The sequence below is a fragment of the Rhinoraja longicauda genome, chromosome 8, assembly GCF_053455715.1.
Source record: "Rhinoraja longicauda isolate Sanriku21f chromosome 8, sRhiLon1.1, whole genome shotgun sequence".
Lineage (NCBI taxonomy): Eukaryota > Metazoa > Chordata > Chondrichthyes > Rajiformes > Arhynchobatidae > Rhinoraja > Rhinoraja longicauda.
The window spans coordinates 42725450-42738121 of record NC_135960.1 but is presented as its reverse complement, the minus strand read 5'-3'; the positions used below and the strand labels follow the sequence as shown (position 1 = coordinate 42738121).

Here is a 12672-nt window from a genome sequence, read left to right as displayed (position 1 = left end):
GGCATGTGTTTTGCGGAAAAATGTGTGGCGAAATCAGAATGGCGGAAATGAAATAAGAAAGCAGAAACTTTCCACCAAATTCGGAAGGGTTGAGAGGTCTGTGTTATTGTGTTTAAAGAACCATTATCTTATACAAGGGGACATGAACTGGAGGGGGACCAATATCCTGGCGGGCAGGTCTGCAAGTCCTATTCGGGTGGGTTTAAACAAGATTCAATGCAGTTGTGATGCAGGAGGGAGGCTGAAAGTCTATATAATGACAGCAAATTCAGTAGACAGAATAGGAAGAAGCAATGCAGAGGGTGACTAAAGACAGTTGGATTATATTGCATTTATTTCAATGTTAAAGGCCTGACAGGTAAGGCGGATGAACTCAGGGACTAGTTAGGTAAGTGCAACTGGGGCGTTATAACATTATGGACACCTGGCTAAGATCGACAGCTTCATATTCCAGGGTATGGGTGTGAAAGGTGAAATAGAGGTGCGGGTAAAAGAAACATTGAAAATAAGTGGAGGAGGAGGCCATTTGACCCTTTGAGCCAGCACCGCCATTCATTATGATCATGGCTAATCATCCACAATCAGTAACCCCAGCCTGCCTTCTCCCCTTACCCCTTGATTCCGCCAGCCGCAAGAGCTCTATCTAACTCTCTTTTAAATTCATTCAGTGAATTGGCCTCCACTGCCTTCTGTGGCAGAGAATTTCACAAATTCCCAAAGCTCTGGGTGTAAAAGCTTTTTCTCATCTCAGTTTTAAATGGCCTCCCCTTTATTCCTAGACTGTGGCCCCTGGTTCTGGACTTCCCCAACATTGGGAACATTTTTTCCTGCATCTAGCTTGTCCAGTCCTTTTAGAATTTTATTTGTTTCTATAAGATCCCCTAAAAGAGTAGGGGGAGTTGTTTTACAGGTTAAGGAGAAAATCACGGCAGCAGTTCTGCAAGACGAATAGGGTTGTCATATGCCTGTCCGTGGGTGCGGGGGGAAGAGAGGGGAAGTTTTGTTGCCTCCATCACAGTGAGGGGGTGTTTGGAGTCACTGTGATGGATGTTTGTGTTGGGGTCGTGTGTCCTGTGTTCTTTTCTTTTTTGCTGTGTTTTGTGACTGCTGAAATTTCGTTCGGTATTTATACCGAATGACAATAAAGTTTTGTTATACTGTTATGTTATTTTAACTTTCCCAATATAGGCTGGGATTGTGGATCCAAGGCTTAGATGGGGTGGAATTTGTATAGAGCTTGCAGAAGTTGATTAGAGGAGGTTGTTTGCAGGCCAAGCGCCATCCGGAATGTGGGATGCTTTTAAAAGTGTGATCGTGAGAGTTCTAGGTATGCGTGTTCCTGTTAGAGTGAAGGGCAAGGCAGGTGCTCTGGACGATGAAAAAAATAGCTGTTTCAGGAAAAAGAAAGAAGCATGGTTCAGGTAAAGGCACCTGGGATCAAGTGTATCACTAGAGGAGCATAAGGGATTGAGGTGCATACTTAAGAAGGAAATCATACTTAGGGCAAAAAGGGTCCATGAGAATGCTTTGGTAGGTAAGATCAAGGAGAATTCAAAGACATGTTATAAGTATATTAGGGGAAATATGGGAACCAGAAAATCACGTGGCCCCTTGGAAACCAAAGTGGTCACCTATGTGTGGAGCAGCAGCAGACAGGGTAGAACCACAACAAATATTTCTCCTCTGTTTTTACCGCAGAGAAGGATATGAAGGCGAGGAACCTTGGGAAAGTTACTCAAGATATCTTGAGGACAGCCTGTATAACAATTAAAAAAGTGCTGAACATCCTAAGACGTACGAGATAGATAAATCTCCAGGGCCTGATCAGATCTGTCCAAAGACACCCACAAGGATAAAAAAGAAATTGCAGAAATTGCTGAGGTATGTGAATATTGTTAGACAGGGGTGAAGTGCTAGAAGACCAAAGGGTGGCTAATGTTGTGCCTCTATTTAAGAAGGGCTACAAGGAACAACAAGAGCTATAGACCGGTAGGGCCCTGGGGAGTGTTATAGACCAGAGCATACAAGGAGCACATAATTCCCTGAAAGTGCATTGCAGGTAGAGTGGTGAAGAAGGATTTTGGCCTTCATCAGCCAGGCAATTGAGGATACAAGTTGAGATGTTATGTTACAGTTGTAGGAGATGTTGATGAGGCTGCCCCTAGAGTATTGTGTTCAGTTTTGGTCATCCCGCAAGAGGAAATATATCATTGACCTAGAAAGAACGCAGAGAAGATTTATGAGGATGTTGGCTGGATTTGAGGGCCTGAACTACAGCAAGTAGTTAGGCAGGCTTGGACTTTATTCCTTGGAGTACAGGAGGCTGAAGGGTGATCCAATGTGCAGAATCATGAAATGTATAGTGTGAATGCAGAGTCTTTTTTTCCAGAGTATGGGAAACATGAACTAGAGGGTATCGGTTTAAGGCAAAAAGGGAAAGATTTAATAGGAACCTGGGTGCAACCTTTTCATACAGGGTAGTGCTCCATGTTTCATACATGGAACAAGCTGCCAGAGGAAGTATTTGATCCATGTACAATAACAATGTTTAAAATATGTGGTCAGTTGCTTGGACAGGAAAGGTTTAGCATCAGATAGCCCTCAAACAGGTCAAGCTTAGATGGGACACCTTGGTCGGCATGGAGGAATTGGGCCAAAGATCCTGTTTCTTTACTGTATGACTTTATCTTTTCACCACTTTAGATCACATTGCATTATAATAAATACTGCGTAAAATTTTAAAAGTGGGGAGAGTTGCAGACATATAATAATAATAATAATAATAATAATAATAATAAGCATTTATTTTATATAGCGCCTTATCGGGTGCTCAAAGCGCTTTACAAAAACAATCAACATAAAAACAAACAGACAAACTATCCTAACGGAAAAGCGGCGAATAAACAACGCCAGCGTCCTCTCACGTCAGGGTCACATATCATCAGAGAGTGGATTATTGGAGTCCTACAGCATTCCTTTTGTCCTATCCATACCACCCCCACTAACATAGAACTATCTTGTTTACTTTCTTTCACAGTTTTGGCAAAGAATCTTCCACCTGACATGCTAACTCGGTTTCTTTCCACAGATGCTGCTGGACCTGCTGAATATTTCTGGCAACTTTTGAATCACATCATCAATAACTGAGTATCTTGAAAGTCCAAATTGTCCAGAATGGGGACTTTGCATTGTGCTATGCCAATAAACGCAGTCATTTTCATGACATAATTGGAACTAGCCTCAGATTTATCTAGTATTTCAATTCGTTCTGGCAATCTATACTTTGGAGCCAAGCTAAGCAACTTATCAAGGGTTGAACATTTGATCCTACTATCTTTGACTTCTCAGTCTACTGTAGAAACTTCATGTTTCGGAACACACTCATTACTTTAGATAAGTCAGCATTTGACAACCAATCGTCTCCACAGATACTGTCTATCTTGATGAGCATTTTCAGGACTGTTTTTATTTCAAGACTGCAGCATCTGTGGTTTTCTAATTTTCAAAAAGTCATGCATTAGAAATAAATATAGACCACAGCACAAGAACAGGCCCTGAGACCCACAATGTCTGTGCTGAACATGATGTCAAGACCATCACTTATCATATGCCATATCTTACATATAACTCATATCCCTTAGTTCACTGCATGTCCACAAGCCTATCCAAAAGTATTTTAAACACCATTAACGTATCTGCTTCAACAGTGATCTCGGCGAGCAGCACACTGGGAGTGTTCCCGTCGAGGGGACCATTGGGAAGCGAGGGTGGCCGTCGAGGGGGAAATGTTGCCACTTGCAGCAGCAGGCGGCAGTCGATAGGACGGTTCGGTGAACTTTTGTTACCCTGTCGGCGCCAAAACATGGTGACATTTGTGCATTGCCTAGGCGAGGTCTGCCACACTGGGTTGTATGCAAAATGAAGTATTTCACAGTACCAAGGTACATGTGACAATAAAGTATAATTGAATCAATGAATCAACTAAAACCCTTGACAGCGCATTCTAAGCACTCACCGCCCTCTGTATAAAAAAATGTTCCCGCTCATCTCCTTTAAATTTTGCTCCTCTCACCTTAAAGCTACGCACACTAGTATTTGAGTAATTCTAGTAATGGTGCACACAACTTCAAACTCAAGTTGTTAAAAGGCTTTAAGTGGATGCTATACAATGGTTACCATCCAGGCCAGGGAGAATCAGGAAGCAGTATTCATGGCCAAGTTTTTTTTTAAAGGGCTTTTTACCTTTAAGATGTTCCTCAGAAAGTTGATCTTGTAACTGTTCTAACTTTTGGGAGTGCTCCATCTTCATCTTTCCAGACTCTGCCATATATTTCTCTGACAGCTCTTTTTCAATCATCGCCAGCTTCTCTTCATGCATCAAAGAGGCTGCCATCTCCTGCTTGTGTTTCTCCTCCAGCTGCAGCTGAAGTATTTTTATTTCTTCCTGAAGAAAAGTAGAACCACAATTGCAAGCTAATTGAGTCATCATAACAAGTTGCACGTCAGTCTCTTCTTGACCAGGCATTTTAGTAGGCTTGTCTGCCTTACAGTAAATACATGTCATGAATCAGCACCAAATGAAGGAAAACAGAAACACAAGCAGGCCCTGATATGTCTTAGTTTATGTATCTTAATTCCATTTACCTACCTTTGTACTAAAGATTTCAAAATACTTCCTGACTAAAAATGATCAATCTCAGTTTTTAAACCCTGCAGCAAGTTTTCATGGAAACTGAGGACAACAGATTCCCCAAGTACCCAAAAATCAACGTACTTAATGATTCAGTGTCCACGGCCCATTAGGATTCACAACATTCAATGAAGAAATCCTATTTCACGCTGACCTTAAGTGGCTGATCCCTTTGTCTGTGACTACATTCCCGAATAGAAACCAGAAGGATCATTCACTCTGCATCTATCCTGCTAAGTCCACTCAGAACCTTGTTATCATGAGTTCACCTGCCATGCTTCTGAAATCCAGAACCCAATTCTGAGCAATCTAACAGGGCGAAATCCTCATCTCAAGAATCAATCGAAGAAACTTCCTTGGATATGAAGACATAAAACATAGAACCGTACAGCACAAGAACAGGCCCTTTGGCCCACAATGGCAGTGCCAAACATGATAGAAAGATCAACTCTTATCTACCTACACATTATCCCGATACCTCCATTCACTGCACATCCATATGCCTATCTTTAAATGCTAGTATTGTACCACCACCCTCAGCAGCACATTTGAGGCACCCACCACTCAGTGTAAAAAAACTTGCCACAACACATCCCCTTTAAACGTTGCCACTCTCACCTTAAAGCTATGCCCTCTAGTATTTGATTTTTCTATCCTGGGAAAAAGGTTCCATCTGCTTACCCTATCTATGCTTCTCACAATGGTATAAACGTCTATCAGGTCTTCCTGATACATCCTGCGTTCCAGAAAAAACAATCCAAGTCTGTCCAACCTCTCCCTGTAGCTAATACCTTCTAATCTAGGCATAATTCTGGTAAACCTCCTTTGCTCTCTTTCCAAAGCCTCCACGTCTTCCTGGGGCGATCATAATTGCACACAATACTCTAAATCCAGCCTAACCAAAGTCCTATAAAGCTGCACCATGACTTCCTGGGTCACTGGTTGACTAACTAATTAAGAATGCCATTTTCACTCATGTCTGAATGACACCTGTTGGAATGCATGTATTTGGAAAACTTAGTTGTTTCGTTCGCGTGCTTCAGACTTTTCAATCACATCAACTTTAAGAATGGTGATCACCATAAGATGCCAAAGAACTGTTGTCATCTGAAAAACATTGCTAAAATAACAATTTCTTAAGGCATTTCTTAAAGCATGAAGGAGACTACTTTGCATTTAAAATAGACACAAAATGCTGAAGTAACTCAGCGGGACAGGCAGTATCTCTGGATAGAAGGAATGGGTGATGTTTAGGGCCGACCCTTCTTCAGATTGTGAGTCAGGAGAGGGAGGTACAGAGATATGGAAGGGTAAGGTGTGACAACGAGAGATCAAAGGAGACGGAGTTCAAGGAAAATGTAGAATAGATCATTGTTAGCTGAAAGCAAGGTGACAGAGGCACACAAAGAAGAAATATAATCAAGACAGTCAAACTAGTTGGAGAACAGATGGGGAGGGATGGAGAAAGAGGGAAAGCAAGGGTTACTTGAAGTTAGAGAAGTCATGGTCCATGTAGTAGGTGTCCGACATCTGGCGCCTGGCCTCAGATCAGAGGTCAGATCGCCAGACTACCACTGCACCTCCCTTATCGGCGGGTTTGATGATAATGTCGAGGTTGCTGCAGTGGGAGCGGAGGGCTGTATGTTCAGAGGGGGAGAGGCTCGAGTAGGTAAGGGGAATGAAAAAGATGAGACGACTGATGTCAAAGCGGCAGTCAGAAATAAAAAGGTCTAAAGAGGGTAGAAGGCTGATCAGGGTAATCCAAGAGGAAGGGGCCCGGTGGAGACGGTAGAAGGGGTCATCACTGGGTGGTGAAGACTCCTTCCCACAAAAAAATACATCAATTTGCAAAACCCATTGAAACGTCCACCGAGTACAAGAGATGGGGCTGAGCACTAGAGTTTGCACAGTAGACACAAAATGCTGAAGTAACTCAGCGACACACAGCATCTCTGGAGAGAAGGAATGGATGACGTTTCAGGTCGAGACCTGAATTTAAGAAAGGCAATTTTTATACATTTAGGTTTCACCATGTTGAAATTACAGCAGTGTTTATACATAGTCCCCCCATTGTTGGCACCATAATCCTCTTGGATTACCCCGATCAGCCTTCTCCCCTCTTTAGACCTTTTTATTTCTGACTGCCGCTTTGACATCAGTCGTCTCATCTTTTTCACTCCTTACCTACTCGAGCCTCTCCCCCTCTGAACATACAGCCCTCCGCTCCCACTGCAGCAACCCAGACATTATCATCAAACCCGCCGATTCAGTTCTACAGACTGAAGAAATTAGGTGTTTGTAATTGCTCAGGTGTGATTAATTGCCTCCTTAATGCAGGTATAAGAGAGCTCTCAGCACCTAGTCTTTCCTCCAGTCTTTCCATCACCTTTGCAAACTTTTCTAGCTATTTATCAACATGAGGACCAAAGTTGTGCCAATGAAAGTCAAAGAAGCCATTATGAGACTGAGAAACAAGAATAAAACTGTTAGCGACATCAGCCAAACCTTAGACTACCAAAATCAACTGTTTGGAACATCATTAAGAAGAAAGCGAGCACTGGTGAACTTACTAATCACAAAGGGACTGGCAGGCCAAGGAAGACCTCCACAGCTGATGACAGAAGAATTCTCTAATAAAGAAAAATCCCCAAACTCCTGTCTGACAGATCAGAAACACTCTTCAGGAGTCAGGTGTGGATTTGTCAATGACCATTGTCCACAGAAGACTTCATGAACAGAAATACAGAGGCTACACTGCAGGATGCAAACCACTGGTTAGCCGCAAAAATAGGATGGCCAGGTAACAGTTTGCCAAGAAGTACTTAAAAGAGCAACAACAGGTGTGGAAAAAGGTCTTGTGGACAGATGAGACGAAGATTAACGTATATCAGAGTGATGGCAAGAGCAAAGTATGGAAGAGAGAAGGAACTGCCCAAGATTCAAAGCGTATCACCTCATCTAAGAAGCACAGTGATGGCGGTGTTATGGCCTGGCCATGTATGGCTGCTGAAGGTACTGGCTCACTTATCTTCATTGATGATACAACTGCTGATGGGATGGTAGTAGCAGAATTAACTTTGAAGTGTTTAAACACATCCTATCTGCTCAAGTTCAAACAAATGCCTCAAAACTCATTGGTCGGCAGTTCATTCTACAGCAAGACAATAATCCCAAACATATTGCTAGAGCAACAAAGGAGTTTTTCATAGCATAAAAAATGGTCAATTCTTGAGTGGCCAAGTCAAACACCCGATCTGAACCCAATTGAGCATGCCTTTTACATGCTGAAGAGAAAACTGAAGAGGACTAGCTCCCAAAACAAGCATAAGCTAAAAATGGCTGCAATACAGGCCTGGCAGACCATCACCAGAGAAGACACCCAGCAATCCATGAATCGCAGACGTCAAGCAGTCATTACATGCAAAGGGTATGCAACAAAATACTAAACATGACTACTTTCATTTACATGACATTGCTGTGTCCCAAACATTATGGTGCCAACAATGGGGGGACTATGTATAAACACTGCTGTCATTTCAACATGGTGAAACCTAAATGTATAAAAATTGCCTTTCTTAAATTCTGACAATGTGCACTTTACCCACATGTGATTTTTTCATTTACAGGTCTCTAATTTCAGAAGCAAATAAATAAATGACGAGTCTTTGTCCCTAACATTATGTGTATCGGAAAAGTTCGGATGGATATAGATCGAATGCAGGCAAATGACACTAGCCTCGGAAAATACTTTGGCGGGCATGAACGAGTTGAGATGAAGGGTCTATTTCCCTGCTGTATGACTCTATGAACGTTAACAAATGCACTGTAGAACTAGACATTCAGAGGGGGAAGAGGTCCAAACACTTCCTCAAAGAATGCCCATTGTCAGAGGGAAGCACTCTGCGCCAAACCCAAATTAATGCAGGTTAAATGACAATTATGTAGTAAACTTTAGATCTTATTGATCTATCAAGTTCTGCTGCTCAGCTAAAAAATAGAGTTATCACAAAGTAATAGTGATCTGGAAAAAGAATATTAAAATGTTTCATCCTGGAAATATTACAATCACCTTGTACTATTTTAGATTACCTTGTATTGCTCCAATTTATGTGCCAATTCTTCCACAATCTGAATCCTATGCTGAAAGTAATTCTTCTCTGTGAGGTCCGTAAACGACAACAAAGCCAAACTGACAAGAATAAAAAGAAATTAAATGCATTCCACATTCCAATAAGTACAACATCTTCCTACGTGTGGTAAAAGTGTAATTTTAAGATTCAGGTTCCTCAAGGTCTTCCACCAAGTATTGAACACAACAATATAAAGCTTAAGCAAATTATACAATTAACGTTAAACAATGGAGCACAAAGACCTGCAGATCCTGGAATCTTAGAAACATTGAAACAGAGAAAGTAGGTACTGGAGTAGGTCATTCGGCCCCGAGCCAGCACCACCATTCAATATGATCATGGCTGATCATCCAGAATCAGTACCCTTTCCTGCTTTCTCTCCATATCCCTTGATTCTGTTAGCTCTAAGAGCTAAATCTAACTCTCTCTTGAATACATCATTGGCATGAGCCAAACTAACGGCTCAGTTAACATTTGTGGAGGGAATGGACAGGCGACCGAAAATGCCGTCTGTCCATTCCCTCCACAGATGCTGCCTGACCCACTGAGTTCCTCCAGTACTTTAGTTCAACTCTAAACATGAATGCGCATTGTGCCACTGGGCCAGCTGCAGAGCTGCACATAATTAATTCAAATCCCTGAAAATAGAATGTTAAAGATTGGTGCTTCAAATCCATTGGAGCAGCGCAACAACATCCCCTTTTCATCTAATTTGATTTCAAAAGCTAAAAAGAAATTCAAAGATCTGAAGTATTGGTGCAGTATAACTTTATGATACACAGGATAAAACAGCCTAACTGATGGGATCATAACTGATGCACTACATCTGCAGTATGCCAAGAACAAAATACACTGCGGCTACTTGCTAAAGCTAAGTCTGACAACACTTCCAAGAGCTGTGACTTTGATACAAAGGATAAATGGAGCAGGTAAATGGGAATGCAACCAACTGCAGGATACTGTCCAAATCACACATCATCCTGTCTTGAAATACCTCACTGCCCTTCATCATCACTGGGCCCAAATTCTCAAATTCCAGCTCGAACCATATCCCCAAAATATTTAAACTTCAGACCTCCCAAAATTACCTCTCTATATCTTAAACACAAAGACATGCTGGAAATACTTATTAGCTAACATCAATAGAGAAACATAGAAAATAGGTGCATGCGGAGGCCATTTGGCCCTTCGAGCCAGCATCGCCATTCATTGTGATCATGGCTGTTCATCCACAATCAGTAACCTGTGCCTGCCTTCTCCCTACCACATAACTAGTAAGGGAAATAACCATCAGTAAAATCGTGCAATGTTTTAGCAAGTTACACGTTACAATACACATTCATGTTACAGCACAGAAATGTGTCCAACTAGTTTTTCCTTCTATTTACCCTCCACCCAAACAAATAGAACTGAATGGACAATCTTATTTTTTCCCAATTAAAATCCATTCAGGAACTGCATTACTTCTTAATTAATGCATAATTAAATACATAATGTGACTGAATCATCAAAAATGGTCAGTTCTAGTTGCAGCCTTCCACACTCCAACATGATCAGAATTTGGATCCAATGCTGCTGTGTGCACTCATGCTGCAGCAGGTTTCTGATTTTATGACATGATTAAAGAATAAGCATTTAATAAAAAGATTGTTGTTGACAATTTGCAGTTACATAACCTCTCCAAAAAGGCAGGCTGGCTCACTTATCAGATTTTTGAGAGAGAAATGTTTATTCAACAGTGTTAAAACCAACATCAAATTAGTTGCAGATAGGCATAAAAAGCTGGAGTAACTCAGCGGGACAGGCAGCATGTCTGGAGAGAAGGAATGGGTGACGTTTCAGGTCGAGATCCTTTCTTCAGACTCAGTCTCGACCCGAAACGTCATCCATGCCTTCTCTCCCAAGATGCTGCTTGTCCCGCTGAGTTACTCCAGCTTTTTGTGTCTATCCGGTTTAAACCAGCATCTGCAGTTCCTTCCTACGTACTTCAAATTAGTTGCAGCATGACATAGAAACATAAAACTGCTATCCTACCTTGGCTCTGCAGTCTGATTTAGACTCGAGTCAGATTCAAAGCCAAGAGGTAGTCGTGTGTCTTCCTGTAGGCGTTGTTCTAACTGTGTAACTTCCTCATCGTTTTTCTCTTTTATCTCTTTCAGTTTCACTTCAAAGTAATTCTTTAACTGTTCCAGCTCACAAACATGCTGCTTCTGTATTTGCTCCATCTGTTCAGCAAATTCCTGCTTCATAAGTTCTACGTCTTCCACACGAGATGTACAGGCCAGCAAATGTTCTTTAAACTCTAAGAGGAGTTAAAAGACATACATACTCAATTGTTCATTTGTGATAAATACTGGATCGATATGAGTAATAATTACATTGATCCTCAAGTACTGTCTGGTAATCTGCCCCACAAGCTCAAGATAGTTACAACCCAAATCCATGCATCACTGCAATGTGACTGTTTCGGCTTTTCCAAATAATAGCATCAAATTTATTTTTTAAATATACGAGATGATGTATAAAATATAAGCTCAAAATGTTGCCAATTAGCATGCAAATACATCCAATCACCAAGATTCATTATATTGTCACACTTGATAAAAAGTGTGCAGCTAAGAAGGCAGCCTGATATTAAGTATGAACAGCAGCAAGTGTGGACCTTCCTTCAAATATTTCTCAAAATAATCCACATTTCCTTTTACGACAAATTTCTTTTACAAATCACAACTAATTCCCCAAGGAATCCTGGATTTCAAGGAATACTGAGGTTTGGACAAAACTGAAAACAGGAGAGATCCCTCAGGACCATAGAAAGGATGATGCCTAAAAAAAGAAATATGGGCAAAAAGACACAGAATATCAGTGGTGGAGAAGAATAAGAAAATTCTCAACATATTTTAAAATACATTAAGGGCAAGAGGATAAATAGTGAAAAGAGTAGGGCCCATGAAGAACTAAGGGACAATTTGTGTAAGGAGCCAGAGCATGTAAACAAGGTCTGAAATGAATATTTCCCATTTGTCTTGACAAAACATTATGATTGGGGAACTCAGAAGCGAGTTCCATCTAATCCCTTAACATTATGGAGTCCCAGTCCATATTAGGGAAGTTAAAGATCATTTACAATTGCATCCTTATTATTCCTACAGCTTACTTAGGAGCATACAGGAGGCAGAAATTGTTATAGATAGCAGTTTTAGGGAGAGGATTATATGACAGGTTCAGCTGGATAGATGGGTGACCACCAGGATAGGAGGTTGATCATGCTGGAATCCCCTGAGATTATTCCCCTTTCTAACAAGTATACGATTTAGGATAAAGTTCGGGTGAGCAGTAGTGATTGGAGACTCTTTAGCCTGGCGCGTTTCTGTAGCCACCTGCGAGACTCCAGAATGGCATGTTGCCTCCCTGGTGCCAGGGTCAAATACATCTCAGGGAAGCCAACGACAGTTTGAAAGGAGAGTATGAAAATCCAGATATCATTAGTCTAATTGGTATCAACCACAACTGCATGATGAACGCAATGTACTGTAAAGTGAATATAGGGAGTTTGGCAGTTTGGTAACCTATGGTGGAACCAAAGGAGATGAACAGTCTTAAATGTAAATTCCTCCTCTATATTTACTGTGGATAAAGACATGGAATTTAGTGAATTTAGGGGAGGCCTTGTTCACCACCATCTTCAAGGAACTATGTATCTGTACTCTGAGATCTCTTCTACAATACTCCGAGGGGCCCTAGAAGTGAGGATTTTGTCCTGGTTTGACTTCCCAAAACGCAACTCGCACTTATCTGAGTATCAAGTCCTTCAGCAACTCCTCAGCCCACATGCCCAGACACCGATCAAGA

General features: G+C 41.4%; 1 protein-coding gene across 9 annotated transcripts in view; it reads right to left on the bottom strand.

Annotated features, from left to right (window-relative positions):
• pcnt (pericentrin) overlaps positions 1–12672 on the bottom strand; it is a 194484-nt gene that overhangs the window by 112455 nt on the left and 69357 nt on the right. For all 9 annotated transcript variants that reach the window (XM_078403749.1, XM_078403752.1, XM_078403754.1 and 6 more), the window contains 3 exons: positions 10855–11122; positions 8780–8879; positions 4243–4444 (listed from right to left, as the gene is read on the bottom strand). In XM_078403749.1, coding sequence (XP_078259875.1) covers positions 4243–4444; positions 8780–8879; positions 10855–11122 — 570 coding nt within the window. The remainder of the gene's footprint in view (positions 1–4242; positions 4445–8779; positions 8880–10854; positions 11123–12672) is intronic.